Source organism: Peromyscus eremicus, chromosome 23 (assembly GCF_949786415.1).
Source record: "Peromyscus eremicus chromosome 23, PerEre_H2_v1, whole genome shotgun sequence".
Taxonomy (NCBI): Eukaryota; Metazoa; Chordata; class Mammalia; order Rodentia; family Cricetidae; genus Peromyscus; species Peromyscus eremicus.
This window is the reverse complement of record NC_081438.1, coordinates 25,670,115-25,694,216: the sequence shown is the minus strand read 5'-3', so window position 1 is coordinate 25,694,216 and position 24,102 is coordinate 25,670,115. Positions and strand designations below refer to the sequence as shown.

The 24,102-nt window shown below is 51.6% G+C and overlaps 1 protein-coding gene across 1 annotated transcript; it reads left to right on the top strand.

Annotated features, from left to right (window-relative positions):
* Positions 1 to 4,598: 4,598 nt before the first annotated feature.
* On the top strand, positions 4,599 to 22,450 carry Orai2 (ORAI calcium release-activated calcium modulator 2). The gene is made up of 3 exons (XM_059249171.1): positions 4,599 to 4,706; positions 14,125 to 14,362; positions 20,945 to 22,450. Exons 2-3 carry the CDS (start codon positions 14,138 to 14,140, stop codon positions 21,470 to 21,472), a joined length of 753 nt encoding a protein of 250 aa, XP_059105154.1. The 5' UTR covers positions 4,599 to 4,706; positions 14,125 to 14,137; the 3' UTR covers positions 21,473 to 22,450.
* Positions 22,451 to 24,102: the final 1,652 nt, after the last annotated feature.

Here is a 24,102-nt window from a genome sequence, read left to right as displayed (position 1 = left end):
TAAGAAATGTGGCCTTGTTGGAGGAGTTGTGTTGCTGGGGATGAGTTTTGAGGTTTCAAAAACCCATACCATTCCCAGTTTCTGCTCGCGCTCGCTCTCTCTCTCTCTCTCTCTCTCTCTCTCTCTCTCTCTCTCTCTGTCTCTCTCTCTCTGTCTCTCTCTCTGTCTCTCTCTCTCTGTCTCTCTCTCTGTCTCTCTCTCTCTCTCTCTCTCTCTCTCTCTCTCTCTCTCTCTCTCTCTCTCTCTCTCTGTGTGTGTGTGTGTGTGTGTGTGCTTCCATCTTGTGAATAAGATGTAAGCTCTCAGCTACTGCTCCAGCACCATGCCACCATGTTTCCCGCCATGATGGATGGCCATGTACTAACCCTCTGAAACTGTAAGAAAGCCTCCAATTAAATGAATTCTTTTATAAGTTTCCTTGGACGCCTTTAACCCTAGTACTCGAGAGGAAGAGGCAGGTGGATCTCTGTGAGTTCGAGGCTAGCCTGGTCTACAGAGTTCCAGGACAGCCAGGGCAAAAAAAAAAAAAAAAAAAAAAATCCCCACATACATGCCCACAAGCCAACCCAAGATAGACAATCCCTCATTAAGACTTCCCTGGTGATTCTGAGTTGTATCAAGTTGACAAAACGTTTTTAGGTTTTTTTTTTTTTTTTTTTTTTTTTTTTAATGTGTGTGTATGCTTTACCTGCGTGTATGTATGTGCACCACATGCCCTGGTGCCCATGAAGCCAGAAGAGGGCATTGGGTCCCCTGGAACTGGAGATGGTTGTTAGCCACCATGTGGGTGCTGGGAACAGAACCCATGTCCTCTGGAAGAACAGCAAATGCTCTGAAGCGCTCTGCCATCTCCAGCCCTAACAATTACGAACCATCACGGGGAGTGGTACTTCTGGGACTGGGAGACAGACCCAAGCCTGGCTTTGCAGGACCAGGGCCTTGGCTGCTTCCCAAGGCAGCACAGAAGGAGGTTATGTAGAAACTGCTTTCCCTCCTGGGCCAAGAACCAGGCAGGCTTTTTCCTTTTCCCCTTTGGAACTTAATTTCTGTTTACTCTCTGGCATCCTCCACTAAAGTGAGCTGTAATTACCATATATTAGCATGTATTTCCATAAAGAGAACACTCTTAGAAATCAACCTGGAGGGAGTCCAGAGAGGCCCTTTTCAGCTTCCTCATTCCATAGAATGTAGTAAATGTTTACTGAAAGCCGAGCAAGTGCTCAACCCGGGAGTCCAGAGCCAGTGAGAGGCTGGGGTTTGGTGGAGACAGGATGCTGGGGGCTTTGAGGGCCTCTCCCAGGGATCTTTCACCATGGAATGTGGACTGGTAGGGGCTTAGGAGGAAGGCCCTGGCAGTGATGCCCCCAGAGGGGTCGGCATCCTGACTTAGGGACAAGAATTGGGGACAGTCCAGAGACTTCCAACAGAAGGACTGGCCTGGCCAGGGAGGACAAGAGTCTGGGATGATATAAATGGGTCGCAGGGGCTGGAGAGATGGCTCAGTGGTGGTGTACGTCTTTAATCCCAGCACTCAGGAGGCAGAGGCAGGTGGATCTCTGTGAGTTCGAGGCCAGCCTGGTTACAGAGTGAGTTCCAGGACTGATGGGGATACACAGAGAAACCCTGTCTTGAAGAAAAAAAATCATAGATGGGAACAACAAAGAGTCTGAGGATGTGATTATTTGGTAGAATGCTTGCCTGCATGAAGCCCTGGGTTATTTGATAGAGTGCCTGGTTGCATGAAGCCCTGGGTTTCATCTCCAGGACCAAATAAACCAGCCATGGCAGGGCATGCCTATAAGCCTGGCCCTTGAGAAGCGGAAGATCAGGAATTTGAAGTCATCCTTTAACTACATAGCATGTGTGAGGGTGCCTGAAGAGGGCATCAGATCCCCTGGAGCTGGAGTTACAGGTGGTTGTGAGCTTCCTGATGTGGGTGCCTGGGCTACCCAAGAGAACCTGTCTCAAAAACACAAAACTCCACGTGACATCACTGAGAGACGTCGCTCTTTGAACGGCTCGCCGGTGGACTGCCAGGGTGGAGGTGGAAGCAATGCCAGCCCTGCTAAGAAGTGAGGTGGGGGAAGGTGAAGGTCAGAGGTTAAGAAGGTGGCTGGAAGGTCCCCAGCCTGGAGGAAAGGAGGGGACGAGAGAAGGGTGGACCTCAGCAAGACCCAGGAAGAGGATTGGTGGGGTTGTAAACAAGAAAGGTCAGAGTAAGTAATACGATTTGCCGCCCCCCATCACCATCTCAGCAGTTTGAGCCCCAAATCGTTTTCCTTGTTTTGTTTTGTTTTGTTTGTTTTTTTTTTGTTTGTTTTGTTTTGTTTTTTTTTGAGACAGGGTTTCTCTGTGTAGTTTTGGTGCCTGTCCTGGATCTCGCTCTGTAAACCAGGCTGGCCTTGAACTCACAGAGATCCGCCTGGCTCTGCCCTGCGAGTCCTGGGATTAAAGGCGTGCGCCAACACTGCCTGGCGTGATCCCCCCAATCTTAATAGCATTATGAGGGTGGGAATTTATGTGTTCAGAGGTGGAGCCTTTGGGGGGTGATTAGGTCATTAGGGTGAGGCCACTCCAATTGAACCCTGGTGGCTTTATAAGGAGGAAAGAGACCAGAGTATGATGGGTACACATCCCTACCATGTGGGGCAGTCCGGGGAGCATCCCACCATGCTGCTAGAACATCAGTCTCCACAAGTGTAAACCAAATAAACCTTATAACGAAGTCTCAGGCATTCTGGTAAACTGCAGAAGTCTGACCAAGATGTTAGGACGTTGGCTATGAAATTTTCACAGTAGTCTGCGACCACGTAGGCCATGAGTGACGGGGACAGTGAGGAGCCAGTGGCCTGGACATGCTGGCCACACCAACTCTGAGACTGTATAATTGGGGGAGAATATACTGTATTCCTTCATTATGTGTGCCAAGAATTGGTGTTCAAAGACAGGCTGGGTGAGCCTCTAGAAAAAGTACAGGGGCCAGCAAGATGGCTCAGCGGCTAAACAGCCCTGTCTGGCAAGCCTGACCCCCGAGTTCAGTCCACACGGTGGAAGTAGAGAACTGCCTCCTACCAGTTGTCCTCTGACCTCCACATGTGAGTTGTGGCACACACCACCACCCCCACTAAATAAATAAAAGTGTAATTAAACTTTTCTAAGTAAAGGAAGTAACTTGCCAGGACTAACCAACTCTAGGCAGACAGCCCAGGTAGCAATGCAGCGCCCTGCGGAGAGCCCCTGCATCCGGACCTGAACCTCCTTCCTTCTGTGTAAGTCTTCATCAGCTCCCTGGGACCCTCCAACTGCCGGGGCTCTGCTTTCACCATGACGTCATGGCGCCCTTCATTCTAGGGACAAAGTAAACCAAACAACGTTAAATGCCATTGCCTATGTTTGGTTAGCAAAATGTCTCCTAAGAGGACTGGTAATTACAGTTGGCATTTCATTTTTGCCCAGGCATGCCAGATAATTGTGCTGGTGGTGGAGGAGCCTTGCAGCCTGGCCCTGGAAAGTCCTCCACCAAAGCCAGGGCTCCTAATAACCGCAATAAGCAAAAACCCCCGTGTCAAAAGAGTGTCATCCATGATGCAACGGCTGGAGTTTACCAAATGTCTCCTTCCTGTTTTCATTTGCTCAGACTTGAGGTCTGCCAGTCGCCTGATAGTTGCCTTGAGATTAAGTGGAGCTGGGGCAGGAGCAGCTGGTGGGTCAGCCCCAGGAAGGAGGGATTGGCTTCCCCTGTTCCGCGACTCAAGTCCAAACTGATATCAACAACATCCTTACTCTCCCAGTCGTCAGGAAACCTGGACACGAGTGGAATTTTTCCTTCCTTTGGGTAAATGTGTCACAGTCCAATGCTGTTGCGACAGATGGAAAAATCCTATAGAGAGCGTGCGGCAGCAGCCTACCAAGCAAATAGGAAGCACTCTGGGGGCCATGAGGCACCCACCTGGGTGCTGGTGTGCACCCTTCTTGTTTCTCAGTTACCTAGTGTGCACTTCCTGCTGAGACCGTTCCTGTTTGAGTTTCTCGGCTGTAAAACCCCAGACTTCCCCAGCAAGGACAGGAGGGGGGTGCCCCACCGCGTGGCGTCCGAACGACCCTTCTCTGCCATCCATGAAGTGCCCAGAGCTCAGCAGTTAGTGCATGTCCCTTACACGGGCACTGTCTGGTCCTCACGCTTCCTGCTGGAATCAGGAGCCCCCCGGGGGGCCACAGTAGCTCTGTGCATGGTGTCCCAGCACAACCTGGGTAAACCAGGATGTAGCCAAGCTGAGCCTTGGTTGCACCCCTCTTCCCGCTCTGCAGTGTTCTCGCCCTGTCCCCACCTCTCCATGCTGCCAGCGACAGATGCCGGGCACCCCCTGGTGTCACTCTGCTAGGAGCGGCGCTCTCCCACGCTCTGACCCATCCACCTGGGCCCCACGGGGATGACAGCACTTTGCTGGGGCGAAGACCCCCTAGATCTTGGAGGAGAGGTATGTCCCCACCCAGCTCTTCAGGTCACATGGTCCGCGGCGGGGACCCACGGGTGGGTCACGTGATGGCGGCGCACCGTTGCCTAGGCAGCGGCTGCGGGCGGAAAGAGGGAGGGGGCCGGTCCTCCGCCCTGGCCGGGCCGCAGGGCCACCCGGCCGCAACACAGACGCCAGCCACGGGGCAGGAGCTGGGAGCTGGAGCCAGGCACGGAGGGCTTGGGAGCCAGGGTGAGTGCCGGGGCGGTGGAGGGCACGTTCATCCTTCTTTTGTCTCGGGAGAGTCTGAAGGGGACAGGAGAGGGTCCCAGCTAGGGCGTGCGGAGGAACTGGATCAGGGACACTGAACGGGGAGGAGATGGAGCTTCTTCGTGGGCAGGCGTAGGATGGAGGGGAAGGGACAGGATGACCGAGGGGCAGAGGGGTGGCCTCGTGACCCTAATCCCTGGATACCCTTGTAGGGTGCAGTGTCAGGGGACCCGCAGCTCGGGGCTGCCAGCTGGTTCTCAGGTCCTGCAGTTGCAGGGACTTCCCTAAAGTAAGGGGCAGGGATGCAGGTGGCTGATTCTGGCAGGCCGCTGCACCTCTCAGGCGCGCGGGGGACGACAGACATTTCCCGTGCCCCAGATGTTTAGAGGAAGTTAAAACAGGCCGACTCCATAGCCTGCTGCCTGGACCGCTTCAAACACACCTGACGAGAGAATGCTTGTCGAGCAGTCTCCCCGTGTTTCCCTACAAGACCTCATCTTTCTCCTGGTCTTTATTAAAAAAAAAAAAAAAAAGGCTTCAGACTGCCTGGCAATTCTTCGAGCTGGTGCTATCTGACAGAAATGTGGGCTCCATCTTGTCTCAGCGCTCCCCCTCCAGCCTGAGCTCGCAGTGTGCAGGCCAGACTCTGCCCCTCCCCATGGGGCAAGGGTTGGACCAAGATAGGCCCCAGGAGTATAAGGAATGGATTTGAGGTGGGGCCGATGGTACTGCGCCTGTGATCCCAGTACTCAGGAGATGAGGCAGGACAGTCCCAAGTTCCAAGTCAGCCTGGGCTACACAGCAAACCTCAAAACAAAGCCAACAGGAGAAAGGGGGTCAGGTGGGAGCTGTAGATGAAACTCAATTAGAGACTATTTGCCTAGCATGCAGGAAGCCCTGAGTTCAGTCCCCAGCGCCATGTAAACCAAGCATGTATTGTGGCACTTGGAGGTGGAGACAGGAGCACCCAGAGTTCAGGGCTATCCTTGGTTACATTTTGGGTTGGAAGTCAACTTGGGCTATATGAGACCCTATTTCAAAAAGAAAAAAAAAAAAAGTAAGAAGGAAAGGGAGAAAATGGATTTAAACCTCCTGGGCTAATCACAGTGGATGGTGGCTCAACATAGGACCTGCAGGTCTGTCTCGAGACTCAGCTGGAGGCAGGCAGCTCTTCATGCCCACCCCTCATCACCCTGGGGCTACCTAGCTCAGCCACACTCTGACTGGAGCCTGGGACTCACTCCCTCAGTTGTGGTCCCCTTTGCCTCATGGATCTTTCCCATCCTTTGATCCCCTGGGACTGGAGTCATAGATGGTAGTGAGTGACCACGTGGGTGCTGGGAATGGAACCTAGGTCCTCTGGAAGAGCACAGAGCAGCCAGTGCTCTTCATGGCCGAGTCGTCCATCCAGCCCCTCCACAAGCCATTTCCCTGGGTGAAAGGTAGTCTATCCCAAAGAGATGTGGAAGTAACTATAGACAGTGACTATTCCCATCCCCATCTCCCACCATGACCCCATGCCCTAGCATTGCTAGAGAAAGTCCACTATAGTCCTACTGTCTATCCGCAATTAGCCCTGTACTGCCCCAGGCCCCAAGAGTCTTCCATCTCCTTGTCCTTCAAGCAACCAACCTTCCTGCCTCACCCTCTGGAGGATGGTAGCCTTCCTAAACATGGCTTCATCTTCCTGCCTCTCAGAACCCTCCATGCGGGCAGCATTTTGTCTTAGATGGAGGACCTGGTTTGGGTTTTGTTTGTTTGCTTGAGATTTTATTTTATTTTATTTTATTTTATTTTATTTTTGGTTTTTCGAGACAGGGTTTCTCTGTGTAGCTTTGCGCCTTTCCTGGGACTCACTTGGTAGTCCAGGCTGGCCTCGAACTCACAGAGATCCGCCTGGCTCTGCCTCCCGAGTGCTGGGATTAAAGGAGTGCGCCACCACCGCCCAGCAAGATTTTATTCTTTATTTTTGCTTATACATGTGTGTCTGTGTAGGGACATGTGCACAGGAGTGCAGGTGCCTTTGGAGGCCACTAGAGGTCATCAGACCTCCTAGAGCTGGACTTACAGGTAGTTGTAAGCCGTCTGACTTGAATGCTGAAAAGCTAACTCTGGTCCCCTGCAGGAGTAGTATATGCTTTTACCCGCTGACCTGTCTCTCCAGTGCCCAAAGGGTCTGTCTATGCCGCATGCATCGTCATTTCTACCCATGTGTGTCCGCCCTAACATGGTCTGTACGTGACAGGCAGCCAGCCCTTCTGTTTCCCCTCTGACCGCTAAAGCAGGTAGCTGACTGGATAAGAGTGTTTCCCGCTTGTCTGGCTCCCCTTTGGGGCAGTGGGTTCTTTGAAGATAGAGATTCATTCTCTTGTGGGGTTGTTCTTTGGTTTGGTTTTTCACCTCATCCTGCGTGGGTTGGTCCTGGAAACCTGACTGGAGAAAAAGGAATAAAGGGACAGACACGCAGATCCAGGTACAGGAAAGCTGGGGTTAGGCAGGCCATGCTCACTCTGATAGAGCAGTACTAACTGCACAGCATCCTGGACCCTCGGTGAGTTTATTATGTACACACAAGGAGAGGGGTTTGTCTCAGTAGGATGTCTCTATAGGGGGGCAGCCACATGTATCTCTGCCCCCTACCTTAGGGAAGTTCCTAAAGCTGCAGGACCTGGGAAGTGGCTGGCAGCCCCAACCTGACACTACCCCCTACCCAGAGTATCCAGGGTGGGGTCACCTGGCCACCTCCCAGGTCACAGTCATCCTGGAGGAGGAAGCTGCGTTGCCGGTTTTTGCACCCTAGTTAGTCATTTATAAACACTCTACTTGGTCCAGAGAAAGGCATGACCATGCCTCTGAGCTTCACCTGGAGGAAGGTTTTGCCAATTCCCACAGGTCGGAGGCCATGGCCCTTGTCAATAAAGAGTGTTCACTCAGGACTTCATCAACGCCTTACACACTCACTCAAGGCTTCCTTGGCTCCCCACAATTTTTGTTTGTTTGGGTTTTGTTTTTATTTTGAGACAGGGTCTCCTACAGCCCAGACTGAGTTTGAAAAGTTGGCCTTGAACTCCTAATCTCCCTGCCTGCACCTCCTCAGTGCTGGGATTTTGAGTGTGCATCATTCTATCCAGTTTTATGCCATGCTGGGGATCCAGCCCGTCACTGGGGGATTCTAGGCAGGTGCTCTACCACTGAGCCACACCTCAGCCCCTCACTGGGGGATTCTAGGCAGGTGCTCTCCCACTGAGCCCTCCTTCATCTTTGATGCGTAAGAACAGCTGTATGAGCATCCATTGGGTACTGGGGAGCAAGGGTTGCTTTTTACAGCTCTCTCTGTACTATTTCCTCCAGACTTCAGGCTTTGTTCTGTGCTGTATTGGGGTCGGGGTTCATTTCCAAATTGTGACATGTTCAGTCATTTGGAGCTAACCCATGGAGTGGTGAGGGAGGTTTGTCTGAATCTCCTCCAAGGGAGGAGACATCCTTGAGGAGGTAATTGGCCACAGTGCTGCCAGCTTGTGGGGGACCAGCCCCCACATTTATTTATTTACCCCAGGACTCTTGAGGAATGGGGATAAAAGACTCGGTTAGAGAAACAGAGAGAAAACACAGGATAGACCCGGGTGGACCTGGATCCTTATCCACCGGCCCAGAACTTTATTCCAAAGGTCTATTTATAACAATGCCAAGGGGTGGGGCAAAAGACCTCCCCCTTGCTAGGTACAAAACACCTGCACTCAGGCCCATGGTCCAATCATCCTCTGTGCAGACCTGCTGGGTAAAGCCACTAGGAAACCTGAAAATGGGCTCCCACACTAGCTGCAGGTGTGCGTGACATGTGACCCTAGTCCTCAAGTTGTCATTCCTATAAACGGGCCCAGAAGGCAGGTGTGGTGGCACCGGCCTGTCATCCCAGCACTCAGGAGCAGAGATGGGCAGGTCTTTGTGGTCTACATAGCAAGAGAGGCTAGGCTAGCCAGAATTAGTCTCTTACACACATGTACAAAAACAACAACAAGTAAATGGAGTCACTTGCTGGTCCCTAGAGAGACAAGAACGCAGAACTGTTCCCTGAGGACCCTTTTGGTTGGCCAGGAATAGCCGAGGCTCTTTGGCTTGCCTAAGAACAAGGAGGAAGACAGAGGGACCCTTCCCAACTCCTCTCTTCCTTTGTGGTCCTTTTAGGTATTGACATGGGGGGGCCATTTCCATCACTGCTGACCCTCACAGACACCCCAGCATCTCATGGGACCCTGGACTCCTGTCCTAATGGTTTGTTTCTTATTCCCTCTCTCTCTCTCTCTCTCTCTCTCTCTCTCTCTCTCTCTCTCTCTCTTTCTTTCTTTCGCTGTTTTCTCTCTTTTAAGTTACATTTTAGTTATTTTGGTTTATGTCAGGATCAGAGGACAACATTCAGGAGTCAGTGTGTGGGCTCCAGGGGATCGAACTCTGGTCCCTGGGTTGGTGGCAAGCACCTTTCCCCACGGAGCCACCTCACTGACACGTGTTCTTTCTTTCTTTCTTTTTTTTTTTAAAGATTTATTTATTTATTATGTATACAGCATATGTGACTGCATGCCAGAAGAGGGCACCAGATCTCATTACAGATGGTTGTGAGCCACCACGTGGTTGCTGGGAATTGAACTCAGGACCTCTGGAAGAGCAGTCAGTGCTCTTAACCTCTGAGCCATCTCTCCAGCCCCCACGTGTTCTTTCTTTTCCCCCTCCCTCCTTCCCGCCCTGTCTTCACTCTCTCTCTCTGTCTCTCTGTCTCTCTGTCTCTCTCTCCCTCCCCCTCTCCCTCCGCCTCCCCCTCCCCCTCCCCCTCTCTGGAGTCCACACTGGTCTGAAGCTCTCACACTTCCTGACTCAGCCTCCATGCTGGGATGACAAGGCTGTACCACAGCCCGCCTGGCTGTGCTCCAACACCCTTAGGCTTTCCGTGGGGCCCGCTGGCTCTGAACACAAGAGTTATTGTCTGATGCCCAGCCCGCCCCATGGTGCCTCTGCCCTTCAGGCTTGTCCTCAGGCCATTACCCAGCTGGATCCCACCTGGAGTGCGCTGCCACAGGCTACCCTGAGTGAAAGGGACTAGGCTGCCAAGACTCACTTAGAATTAGTGGGGATTTGGGTTAGAGTCATACATCTTTTTTTTTTTAAGATTTATTTTTATTATTTTAATTATGTGTATGTTGGGGGGGGTTGTATGCACATGAATGCAAGTGCCCACAGAGGTCAGACTCCCCCCGGCTTACAGGCAGTTGTAAGCCACCTGTTGTGGGTGCTAGGAGTCGAACCCGGGTCCTCAGGAGGAGCAGTGTGTGCTTTTAACCACTGTGCCATCTCTCCAGCCCGTGTTATACATCTTAACAGATCACACCCGAGCTTCATTCCGTGCTATTGCCCAACCCAAAATCTGCTAGGAATGAGCCTAGAGACCTCTGATCTGTGTGTCTCTTTAAAGCATGCAGGGTATGGTGGCGCACACCTTTAATCCCAGCACTCAGAAGACAGAGACAGGCGGATATCTGTGAGTTTGACTGAAGCTAGCATGGTCTACTGCTGTGGGATGGTCTGTATGTCAAGTGTGTTGCTGATTGGTCAATAAATAAAACACTGATTGGCCAGTGGCCAGGCAGGAAGTATAGGGGGGACAAGGAGGAGAATAAAGCTGGGAAGTGGAAGGCTGAGTGAGAGAGACACTGCCAGCCGCCATGATGAGAAACAGCATGTGAAGATGCCGGTAAGCCACGAGCCACGTGGCAAGGTATAGATTTATAGAAATGGATTAATTTAAACTGTAAGAGCAGTTAGCAAGAAGCCTGCCACGGCCATACAGTTTGTAAGCAATATAAGTCTCTGTGTTTACTTGGTTGGGCTGCGGGACTGGTGGGTGAGAGAGATTTGTCCTGACTGTGGGCCAGGCAGGAAAACTCTAGCTACAGTCTACAGAGTGAGTTCCACGACAGCTGGGAACATAAAGAGACACTGTCAAGATGGATTCTCTCTCTTTTCCCCACTCCCTCCTTCTTCCCACCCTTCCCCCCACTTTTGATTTTTGAGACAGGGTCTCGCTATGTAACCCTGGCCGGGCTCCTCTTAAAACACAGTTCTTGTACATTTCTTTGTTTTGTGTACATGTAAAAATGCACATTCCATAGCGCATGTGCAGAGGTCAGAAGACAGCTTGTGGGAATGTGTTCTCTCCTCCCACAATGTAGATTCCAGGGATCAAACTCAGGTCATCCGTCAGGCTTAGTGTCAAGGCTGCAGAGCCGTCCCTCCGGCCCTCCCTCTGCCACTGATACAGGGTCTCCCGTGCAGTCCAGTTCAGGTGCTAAAGAGATGGCTCCGGGGCTGGAGAGATGGCTCAGTTAATAGGAGCACTTGCTATGAAAGCAAGAGGACCCCAGGTCAAATCCCCAGGGCCGATCTAAAAGCTGGTCATGAGCACCTGCCTGTCATCCCAGCATTTCGGGGCAGAGGGAGTGACCTGGGGACTTGAGAGACTGTCTCAAAAATTAAGGTGAAAAACAATACAGGAAGTCACCTGATGTACACACACACACACACACACACACACACACACACACACACAAACACGTGCACACACACACATAAACATGCACATGTACACATACACACATGCACACACACACATACACACAACCATACTTCATGGCACAGCATGGCCGTCAACTTTATATCCTCCTGCCTCAACCCACTCTCAATTTTCCTTTTGCTAAAGGTTTCCATTGCAGCCTGGGTGTGGCTCAACTTAGAAAGTAACCATAGGTTTGGGAGGTGACATACCATGTTTAAGATTAGATTTGAGAAGCTAGTGCCGGGCCCCACCCTCACAGTGCAAGTAGTTTTAGGTCTTCAGGGACATTGTGTTCAAGCGTCCAGCAAGTAGCTGGGTCTGGTGGGCAGGCCTGCAATCCCATGTACTACAGAAGCTGAGGCAGGAGGATCAACCTGAGTAACTTACCAAAACTGTCTCAAAATAAAAAGTGGTGGGTTTTTGTTGTTGTGGTTGTTGTTTTTTAAGTAAAAAAGGGAGCAGAGGGGGCTGGAGAGCCGGTTCAGTGAAGAGCCCTGGCTGCTCTTCCAGAGGGTCTGGTTTGATTCTCAGCACCCACATGGCAGCTCACAGCCATCTCGCCTCTTCTGGCCTCCGTGGGCGCCATGTATGCACATGATGCACAGATGCATGTGCTAGCAAACACTCGTGAGAAAGGGAGAGAGAGAGAGACAGAGAGAGAGAGAGAGACAGACAGACAGACAGACAGAGACAGAGAGAGAGAGAGAGAGAGAGAGAGAGAGAGAGAGAGAGAGAGAGAGAGAGAGAGTGAGTGAGTTTGAGCAGAAAGTATAACTCATGCTTGCTTAGACTCCCCCAGTGAGGGCTGGGGTGTGACAGCTGTAGTACATAGGCCCCCAGTGAGGGCTGAGGCATCACTTAGGGGTAGAGCACTTGTTTAGAATCTACCAGTAATCGATGTGGATTCTAGGCAGCGCTCTACCACAGAGCCCCTTCCCCACCGCCAACCCCTAGCTCTTTCTGAATGTGACAGTTCCCTGTTCCCTGAAGACAATGCCAGTCAGAGGGGTCATGGGTACGTTCTGTCAACTTTTATATTCTAGTCACACCAATAGGCTCTGTCCTGAGTATCGAGAGGGAGGTAGAGCCAACTTTACACTGCATGTCTGACACCCTCCTCTTCTGCAGATGGCCCTGTGTTCTTTCTTTCTTTCTTTCTTTTTTTTTTTTTTAAAGATTTATTTATTTATTATGTATACAGTGTTCTGCCTACATGCATGCCTGCAGGCCAGAAGAGGGCACCAGATCTCATTACGGATGGTTGTGAGCCACCATGTGGTTGCTGGGAATTGAACTCAGGACCTCTGGAAGAGCAGCCAGTGCTCTTAACCACTGAGCCATCTCTCCAGCCCACCCTGTGTTCTTTCTTGCAGACTGCCTTAGAGACCAGGGCCCCCCACACAAGCTACCTTTAGAACCCATGCCTCTACACATGCATAGTGGTGTAGGCCTAGAATTCCAGCACTCGAGACGCCGAGACAGGGTCATGAGTCTGAGGCTAGCCTAGCCTGCATAGGGAGTCATTATCTGGAAACAGAACACAGGGCTGGGGAAAGGCTCAGTCACAAAGTGCCATGTGAGCAGGAAGGCCTGAGTCCGGTTCCCAGCACCCACGGAAAGCGATGCAAGACAGCATGTGCCTGTGATCCCTGGGCTGGGGAGGTGGAGGCAGGAGGATCCATGGGGCCGGACGGACAGCCAATTTAGCCAAATTGGTGAACTCTGGATACAATGAGTGGCCTTTTCTCAAAAAAAAAAAAAAAAGTTGAAGAGTGATTGAAGACACCCAGTATCAGCTCTGGCTTTTGTATGCATGTACCACACTCATTCACTTGTACACACACTAACAAATGCGCAAGGACACATATGCACACGTTTTAGGTTTGGGGTGTGTGTATGTTTTTGTTTGTTTGTTTGGTTTGTTTTTTTGGTTTGGGTTTTGGTTTTTTGAGACAGGGTTTCTCTGTGTAGCTCTGGCTGTCCTGGAACTCACTCTGTAGACCAGGCTGGCCTCAAACTTGGATATCCTCTTGCCTCTGCCTCCCAAGTGCTGGGATTAAAGGTGTACACCACTGCCACCCAGCTAACAAATAAATTTTTTTTTTCTTAAAAAGATAGACAATATTAAAAACAAAACATGGAGGGGTTGGGGATTTAGCTCAGTGGTAGAGCGCTTGCCTAGCAAGCGCAAGGCCCTGGGTTCGGTCCTCAGCTCTGAAAAAAAAAAAAAAAAAAAAAAAAAAAAAAAAAAAAAAACAAAACATGGGGCTGGTAAGAGGTCCCAACATCAAGAATGCTTGGTTCAATTCATAGAGACAGAAAGATTAGATGTTATCTCAAGATGGAGAAGAAAGGAATATAGAGTAATGATTTCCTAAGTACAGAATCTCTGTTCTGTGTAATGGAAAAGCCCCACAAATGGATAGTAGTATCAGGATATAATATCATGAATGTAATAAATCAATACAATTAATGTTATTAATGAATATCATAAATATAGTTATTGAATGAAAAAAAAAGAATGTTTACTGTTCAGTCATGAGGAATGGAGTTCAGATCTCAGCCCCGACCTAACAAGTTGTGTCTGTAGCCGCAGCTTTGTGGAAGGCAGAGCCAGAAGGAACACTGGGGCTTGCGGGGTTCCGGCTTAGCAGAGAGAAGGCGAACCCTTAATTCAAAAAGAGACCCTCCAAGGAATAGACAGAGTGACAGAGAAGGACACCCCATGCCCTCTTCCGGTTTTGGCACAAGAACGACCAAAGATGCTCCAACCTGTCATGTCTCTCCCTCCCCCAGCCTGGTTCCCACCATGAGTGCAGAGCTCAATGTGCCCATGGACCCCTCCAACCCTGCCTGCCCTGAGCCCGGCCACAAGGGCATGGATTACCGAGACTGGGTCCGACGCAGCTACCTGGAGCTGGTCACCTCCAACCACCATTCAGTGCAGGCGCTGTCCTGGAGGAAGCTGTACCTGAGCAGGGCCAAGCTGAAAGCCTCCAGCCGGACCTCTGCCCTCCTCTCCGGCTTCGCCATGGTGAGTGCAGGGAGCAGAAGGAGGTGGTGGGGGAGACGGACAAACAGACCGTCTGCGGTGGGGTGGGTGGGTAGAGGGACGGGCCCACAGTGGAAGGAGATATCTGAGTACGGAAGGTCGTCCTCTGACCTCCACGGCACGTGTGGACCTGCACTCAGACATACACATCGGACACACACACACACACACACACACACACACACACTAAATAAATTAAAAAGCAAAAAAGCAAAGGGGGGCGGGCAGAGATGGCTCAGCAGTTACAGCTTTTGTGGTACATGCGTGAGGACCAGGGTTCAGATCCCAGAAACCCATGTAAATGTGGGCGAGCATGGCGGCTGTCAATAATTCCAGCCTCAGGAGGCAGAGACGGAGGAGATCCTCGGAGCAAACTGGCTAGCAGGACTGGCCATGTTGGTGAGCTCTGGGTTTGTTTGAGAGACCCTGCCTCAATGAATAATTTGGGAGGGTCATTGAGGATGATTCTCAACCTCAACTTCATACCTCCTCATGCATGAGCACCCACATACATGTGTACGCGCACATGCATGCACATGTGTGCGCACACACAACACACACACAAACACACATACACAAACACAAACATGCATATACTCACATACACCACACACAAAAAAAAAATGGGGAGGGGGTGGACAGTCACTTGAGGAACAAATCCTGAGGTTCATCTGTGTGTGGCCTCCACATAAACACACATATGAGCACACACACACTCTCTCTCTCTCTCTCTCTCACACACACACACACACACACACACAAATAAATAAATAAATAAAATAACTACACAGAGCCCAGCAGTGGTGGCACACATCTTTAATCCCAGCACTCAAGAGACAGAGGCAGGCAGATCTCTGTGTGTTCAAGACCAGCCTGGCCTATAGAGGGAGTTCCAGGACAGCCAGGACTGCTTGTTATACAGAGAAGCCCTGTCTGGAAAATAAACAAGCAAACAAACAAACAAACAGAATAGCTTCGGTGAGTAGGGTTTCCTGGAAAATTCTGTGTTTTGTTTGCCCTGTCTCAGGCCTCACCCGTGGGGTTGGGAATCCGAGGCACTTGAGCAGGGACTCAGGGAACTCTGGCAGGGAGCCAGCCCAGCTGGAGTTGTAGACACTGGCCAAATGTGGCCTCCCCCTGGTGACAATGTGGCCATGCTTCTGCCCTGGCTCCTGGCTGCCGCCATCTCTGAGTCATCCCAGGACAAAAGTCGGTTGAATCTGCCCCAAGGGACTCACAAGTCCCTGCCCCACGCTCCACAGGGAATTGGCGTGGAGGACATGCCATAAGGGTTCAGCCCTCCCTCGCTCTCTGTGCTGGGGTCCCACTGGGTAGGAAGTGATTTGTTTCTTTAAGTCAAATAATAGTTGTTTCCACAGCCACTGTTACCATAAAGTAAACAGCATCCCACGTGGGAAGCCACTGCAGGGGAAGAACTTGCTTGGCTGTGAGTGGGCCACATTTGGGAGAGTTAGACCCTGCTAGCCTGACACCAGACCACACAGGGTGGGGCAGAGACCACCCACCTCTGAGCAATACTTGGGGCGTTTTTTTGTTTTTGTTTCCTGTGTTGTTTGTTTGTTTGTTACTGGAGACTGATTCTGGACCTTTTTATTGTCTAGGGCATTTTTTTTTGTTTGTTTGTTTTTGTTTTTCGAGACAGGGTTTCTCTGTGTAGCTTTGGTGCCTTTCCTGGAACTCACTCTGTAGCCCAGGCTGGCCTCAAACTCACAGAGATCTGCCTGGCTCTGCCATCCCGCCCGAGTGCTGGGATTAAAGACGTGCGCCACCACCGCCTGGCCTCTAGGGCATTTTTCACTTCGATTTTTCCCTTTTTGCGTCTATGATGTGTATGCGTGTCTGTGTGTGTGTGTGTGTGTGTGTGTGTGTGTGTGTGTGCACGCGAGCATGTTTTACTTGTGTGTGGATGCACATGTATGTATGAGCATGTGCATACAGGGGCCCGAGACTGATTGAAAATCACCCCATGGTTCTTCCACTACACTTACTGAGGCAGAGTCTCTCTCTCTCTCTCTCTCTCTCTCTCTCTCTCTCTCTCTCTCTCTCTCTCTCTCTCTCTCTCTTCTTCCTGTGTGGGTGTTTTGCCTGTATGTATGTCTGTGCACCATGTGTGTGCCTGGTGCTCCAGGAGGCTGGGGGAGAGCTTCAGATCTCTGGAACTAGAGTTACAGGTGGTTGTGAGCCTCTGTGTGGGTGCTGGGAATCGAACCTGGGTCCTTTGGAAGAGCAGACTGTGCTTACCCACCGAGCCATTGTTCCCGTCCCCAGAGGCAGGGTCTTTTGGTGAAACCCAGAGCCACCGATGCGGTTAGTCTTTCTGCAGCTGCAGATCCTGCTTTCCCTTCCGAGGCTAGCACTGTAGGTGAGTCACCACACCCACCCAGCATTTACGTGGCTCCTGGGGATCGGAACTCTAATCCTCAAGCTTCCCAGGCAACCATTTTAACCCCTAGGGGATCTCCCCAGCTCTAGAACCTTTTTAAAAAAACATTGATTTGTGTGTGTGTGTCTCTGTGTGTGAACATATGCACATACATGCCTGTGCAGGTGTGCACACATACATGTGCACCAGGAGACCAGGAGAGGGTGTCAGATGTTGTCGTCCATCACCTGGGTGGAAAGACAGTCCTTTGAGGCAGGGTCTCTCCCCAAACCGAGGGCTGGAGTTCTCGCTGCTAGGCTGGAGTGCAGCTTTAACATGGGTGTCGGAATCCAACAGAAGTCCTCAGGATTGAAAGGAGAACACTCTCTTAACTGCTGAGCCATTTCTCAGCCCCTAAAACTACGGCCTGGCGCGTGCCAGACCATTGCCCTGACACTGGTTATTTTCCCAGTGCGTTTATCGTCTTCCCCCTGGGGTCTCATCACGCTGAGGACGTATCTCGGTGAGTAGAGTGCCTGCCTAGCACACACAAAGCCCCAGCCCTGCACAAAAAAACAGGCATGGTGGAACACATCTGTCATCCTAGCACTCTGGAGGTAGAGGCCGGAGGATCACAAGCTCAAAGTCACCCTCAGCTACACGGTGAATTCAGGGCTAGTTCGACCTACCATCAGACCATGCTTCAGGAGGAAAAAAAAAATACAGCAGTTGTCAGGTGTGGTGTCGGTGTGTAGCCTCAAATTCACGATCCTCCTGCCTCAGCCTTCTGATCGCTCCAGGCTTCAAAGCTCATTCAGTGTTTCCCAGGGCCTACTGCTTACAGTTCATGTCGAGACACGGGGTACAAAGGAGATTTTGGTCTCTGACAGAACGTGAGACCCTCTGCAGAAGAGGAGGGTCTGGCATGCAATGCCAGGCCCCACCGTGGCCAAGCTGTATGTTGGCTCCACCTCTCTCCTGATACTCAGGATGAATCAGTTTGTGTGACTAGAATGTAAAGGTTGACAGAACGTACCCATGACCCCTCTGACTGGCCTTGTCTTCAGGGAGCAGGGAACTGTCACATTCAGAAAGAGCTAGGGGTCGGCGGTGGGGAAGGGGCTCTGAGGTAGAGCGCTGTCCAGCACGCACAAGGTATGGGGTCACGCACCTGTCATCCCAGCACTAGCCAGGCAGGAGCAGAAGGGTTGAGAGTTCAAGGCCAACTCTGTAGACCAGGCTGACCTTGAACTCACAGAGACCCACCTGCCTCTGCCTCCTGTGTGCAGGATTAAAGGCTGTGCCACCACATTAGACTTCCGTGTGTGAGACAGATGCTGCTGCTACAGCTGGGACTTGTTCTCTCCCTCAGAGCTGTGCAGGACTGCGTTCTCTGACCCTGCTCTTCGTTTGTTTTAGTTCTGGAAAGTTGGGACATTTAACAGGACTTTGATATAATGTGCTTATTTCCTTTCCTTTGTTCATTTTTATTTTTTATTTTCAGGCAGGGCCTCACTGTGTAGACAGGCTGTCCTTGAACTCACTATGTAGACCAAGCTGGCCTCCAGCTCAGATCCTCTCCTCTCTGCCTCCCTAGTGTTTGGATTAAAGGTACACACCACTCAGCTCCTTTTCTCTCCTCCCACCCCGTGTGTGTGTGTGTGTGTGTGTGTGTGTGTGTGTGTGTGTGTGGTGCTAAGGATGGAGCCCAGGGCCTTATGTATGTCTGCCAGACAAGCACTGTACCCCTGAGCCACGCCTCCCCCAGACAGATGGTTCCCTTTCTCTGTGTGGCACTGGCTTGGCACTCACTCCCATCAGCAGCTGTCATTTTTGGATCCAGGCCTTGAGACCATTTGGCTTCCCAAACTTTGGAAGAATTTATAGCATCTCACCCAACAAAACGCTCACCCAAACGAAAGCTTACGCCACTCGTGAGATTTCCAGACAGGTTCCGAGAGAGATCGGACAGGGAGTGTGCATTCCGGAGACAGGGAGGGTGGTCTAGACTTCAGGGCAGTCTTGAGTACATTGACGGGCCTGGAGGGGAAGCCTAGGTCATCCCGATGGTCCAGATACCGCGTGACCTCAGCGTGGCTATGGCCGCCATGCTGTATAGTAATAACTCATATCTACTGTGTTTGTGCAGAAGTATCTCCAGTGCTGGTAGATACTTCTAGAAGCAACTTGGAGATAACATTTAGGAAGCTTCCCAGTGTTCTTATCTTCTCTTCTGGAAATTTCCTCTAGTGGGCTGTTACAGCCCACCACGAAATGCCTGGGGGGAGGTGGAAGGCAACTTGAATGTTCAGACTCTGCAAGAGCAGGCAGACACGTGTGCTGCCAAGTCCGATCGATGGCCTGAGTTCGATCCTTGGAACCCACATTGTAGAAGATGAGAAGCTACCTGTGCACGTTTTCCTCTGACCTCATGCACACAGGCACACACACACACACACACACACACACACACACACACACACACACACACAAAATTAAGTGAAAACTTTTTAAAAGAAGAAAGAAAACCACCAAGGTGGGCCGTGAGCCTAGTGGATGTTCTTAGTCTACCACCATTAAATCAGGCTGTCACTCAGACTTCGGAGCAGCTGGGGGAAACTGATGCGTAACGCTGAGACCAAGTCAGGCAAGGATGAAGACAGACAAGAAACAGTCACTTTCCTGGCTGAGTCATCCTGTTCATCTGCTTTGAGACAGGGTCTCACCATACAGTCACAGCTGCCTTGGAATCACTAAGTAGACCAGGCTGGCCTTGAACTCATAGAGATCCAACCTGCCTCTGCCTCCCGAGTGCCGTGCATCTTGTTTTCACAAGAAAGATGGATGTGGTGGCACTTGCCTATAACCCGACACTTTGAAGGCCGAGGCAGGGGGATTGCAGAAAGTTGGAAGACAGCTACACAGGGCTGGTCACCTGAGATCCATCCCATGTAAAAAAGCCAGATACAACAGTGCCATGTGTTTGTAATCTCTGCTCTGCTACGGCAAGATGGAGGGACGTGGAGACGGGTGAATTGACTGGAAGCCCCCAGGCTACCCTGGTACGCAACATGGCAGAGATAAGACAGGCCTTGCCTCCAAACAAGGTGGAAAGAGAGAGCCAACCCTGAAAGTTGTCCCCTGACCTCCTGTGGGTGTGCAGGTATGTGCGTGCACGCGCATGCACACACACACACACACACAATCGTCAATGTCATTGTCACAGAGGATAGCTTAGACCTAGGAGGCACAGGCAGAGGCCCCTCCTTGAGCTTCTTCCCTGCTTCCTCCCTCCCAGGATGCTTCTTTGACGGGTCTGCTTTTAACCCTTTGCTCCCTGGACAGGCTCCTCTGAGTCCTGGACCCCTGGCCAGCCTGAACTCCACCCTCCCTAGAGCAGTCTACAGTGACGGTGCCCAGGGATGCTGCTGCTGACTGGATCTGTTCTGGCTGTGGGGGATGTGTGAGAGGGACGTGTTTGCAAATCCCCCTGAGATATATGGAGGAGTGTCCAGGGATGACTGCAGAGATCTGCCACCTGAAGAGCTGAGGCTCCTGGTCCCCTGTGTGTTCTGTGTGCCTGATTCATTTAGAGATCTTTTGTTTTGTTGTTATTTTGTTTTGTTTTGTTTTTTTTTGAGGAAGAGGTTCTCTGTGTAGCTTTGGAGCCTGTCCTGGAACTCACTCTGTAGCCCAGGCTGGTAGAAATCATTTTTAAAAAGCCAGGCCTGATGGCACGTGCCTGTAATATCAGCAGTAAGGAAGTAGAACCAGGAGGATTGGCACCTGGCCAGCCTGGGGTCTACAGAGTGAGTTCCAGGATAGCTAGGACAAAAAAAAAAAAGAAAGAAAAAAAGAAAAAGAAAAAAAAAAAGGCATGGTAGCACATGCTTTTAGTCCCAGCACTTAGGAGGCAGAGGGAGGCAAATTTTGGAGTTTGAGGCCAGCCTGGTCTACAGAGCAAGTTCCAGGACAGCCAGGGCTACACAGAGAAACCTTGTCTAGAAAAACAAACAAACAAAACCAACAAAACAAATAGAATCCCCCAGTGAGGGGCTGGGGTGTGGCTCAGCAGTACAACCCTTGCCTAGAATGCCCAGCCCACCCTACTATCCCCCACTGATGGCCATGGAGGGGTGCATCTGGCAGGCCACCTGACCCGACCCCTATTGTGCCCACAGGTAGCCATGGTGGAGGTGCAGCTGGAGACGCAGTACCAGTACCCACAGCCCCTGCTCATCGCCTTCAGCGCCTGCACCACGGTGCTGGTGGCTGTGCACCTGTTCGCTCTGCTCATCAGCACGTGCATCCTGCCCAACGTGGAAGCCGTGAGCAACATCCACAACCTCAACTCCATCAGTGAGTCCCCACACGAGCGCATGCACCCTTACATTGAGCTTGCCTGGGGCTTCTCAACCGTCCTGGGCATCCTGCTCTTCCTGGCAGAGGTGGTACTGCTCTGCTGGATCAAGTTCCTCCCAGTGGATGCCTGGGCCCAGCCGGGCTCCGGTAGGTACACGGGCTGGCAGGCCGCGCTGGTGTCCACCATCATCATGGTACCTGTGGGCCTCATCTTCGTGGTCTTCACTATTCACTTCTACCGTTCCCTGGTGCGGCATAAGACCGAACGCCACAACCGTGAGATCGAGGAGTTGCACAAGCTCAAAGTGCAGCTGGATGGGCATGAGAGAAGCCTACAGGTGGTGTGAGCGAGGCCTGCACCGTGGTTGGGCACAGCCTGCAGGAGAGTGACCCTCAGGCGGTGTGAGCCACCACACTGCTGGTGGGAGTAGCCAAGGGGCCGCCAGACCAACCCTGGCTTCATGAGAACCACTCCGGCGTCCCAAGAGCCACAGTGGGGATTGCTAAGCAGACATCACAGAAGCTGCCCCGCCCGATGCTTCCCTACTCCTCAGAGGAAAAGAGTCTAAAGGAGTGAGAATACCAACCATTGTATCACAGAGGCCAGAGGGAGAACCATGATCACATGGCCCTGGGGACTTCCTGGATCAGGGACAAGCTGGAAACACCTTGTCCTGGGAAGGGGTCCCAGCACACCAGCGGTCAAGGTCCATCTCAGACATCTGGACCTTGTGATTGGCAGGGCAGGACTGAATTCCCAAGGCTGGCTGGAGGGCTGGGGCTCTGTTAGTCGCTTGCCTAGTGTGCGGGAAGCCCTGGGTTTGATCCCAGCACTACATAAACCAGGTGTGATCAACCCAGTTCTAGGGAGGCGGAGGAAGGAGGATCAGGAGTTCAAAGTCGTCCTCCGCTACATGGTGAGTTTGAGGCTACGTGAGACACTGTTGAACACAAGCGCATGCATGCCTGTGAAAACACACACACACACACACACACACACACACACACACACACACACACACAAGAATAGGCTTCCAGAGAGGGCAGAGATGGACCCAGGGCTGGCACAAGGGTAACATGGCTCATAATGACACACAGGGATGTGGTGACTGATGTACAGTTCAGCTTGGCACTCTCCTCCAACTCTGGAGAGTATCATGGGATGTTCAGGATCCTGGGGCACAGAGCAGCTCAACAAATGTAACATACTGTTATTGGAATCAGTGTTGCCTGGTCCTAGAGAGATGACCCAGTGTGGGAGGCCTGGCAGGGTTAAGGAGAAATGTCCTAGAGCCCACCACCACCAGCTCACTGAGGTCAGAGACGGTCTCTCTCTCTCTCTCTCTCTCTCTCTCTCTCTCTCACACACACACACACACACACACACACACACCATGCAGCAGGCTCTCCCATTCAGAGGTGTCCACCTCTTAGCCACAAAACTGGCCCGAGCCAGCCACCCCTGTGGACTGTGTCAACACAATCTGGGGCACCATCTCAGAGACCGACCAGCTCAGCCCCCTGCTGCCTGTGGCCCCTAGATGTTGTCAGAGGACAACCTGAAGGGACTTCCTGTTTTAGCGTAGTGGTGAGCCCAGCCTGGCCTGTGTCTGGGGCAGGGGCCTGCCCCAGCCTAACATAGGCAGATATTTCTTATGCTAAGCCCCATCCACTGCAGAGAAGAGGGGACCTCCCCACCCTGCCGCTGGCCCTGCCGGGACACTCAGTGCAGGTCCCTGCCACCCCAATGTTTGCACAGCTGTGCATGGGTTTGGCGTTGTCACCAAGGGCGTCTGGCCGTCCAGCTGGTGTTGTCATCCATACCCTGCAGTACAGCAGCAGCTTGCGTGGGAACTGCCAGGACACCGTGTTTACCCATTTCTGCAGCAGCATTACCCAGAGAAGGCGTCCGTGTCTTCCTCTGGATGTAAATGGCCACTGGGTTCCTGCAAGTACCACTTCCGTTTCCTCCAACGGCTCGTCTCTGGAGTCTCGATTTGGTGCTGTGGGATCCGGGAGGCCCGTCTGCGGTTTCTGGAAATGGGTCACACTGTTGAGCGTAAACTTCAACACACGGGGCCCTGGGAGCCTTGTGGAGAATCTTCCTTGTGAACTGTGACATCTTTGGGGAAGTAGGACATGGTGTCCTGTGAACCAAGAAAGTGCTGTCTTTCAAAGGTGTGTCCTTCAACACCCTTCCTCAAGACAGCTGTCTTGAGGCCCCTTTGAGGTCTCAGACCTCTATGCTTTCCTGGGGTCTTTGGAAAGACCAGCTTGGTTTGATTTGTTTGTTTTGCTGAAGAAAGCTAGAATCATGGGTGGGCAAGATGGCGCAGTGGGTAAAGGCGCTTGCCGCCAAGCCTGGAGACGTGAGTTCAGTCCCCATCCTCTGACCTACACACAGAAAAGTATAGTAAGAAAAATAATTGAATATTAGAATCACTATAAGATGGGACATGTGTCCCAGCACGGAAAAGACAAGATGGTCTTTTGGAATGAGCATCTCCCACTGCTGGGCACCATTGGAAACACCGTGTTGAAGGCTGAGGATGTAGCTCAGTTTGTAGTGTTTGCCTGGCATACGTGAAGCCCCGGTTTGATCTTGAACCACATAAACCAAACATGGCAGGATACATCTGTAATCCCAGCATTCAAGAGGTTAAGGCTGGAGGGTCAGGAGTTCAAGGCCCGCCTAGACTGGTCAGACTCCATATCAAAAAGTTGGGAGCAGGGAGAAAGGGGAGCCTGCAGATGGCTCAGTGGTTAGGAACACCTACTGCTCTTGCAGAGGACCAGAGTTCAGTTCCTAGCATGCACATAGGGCAGCTCACAACTGCTTGTAACTCAAGTTCCAGAGGATCCAGTGCCCTCTTCTGGCCTCTGCAGGCACCCACATATACACACATACAAAATAAAAAGAGGGGGTTCCTGTTGGTCATTGGGTCCATTCTTTCTGCCCATTTTCTGAGACCATTTA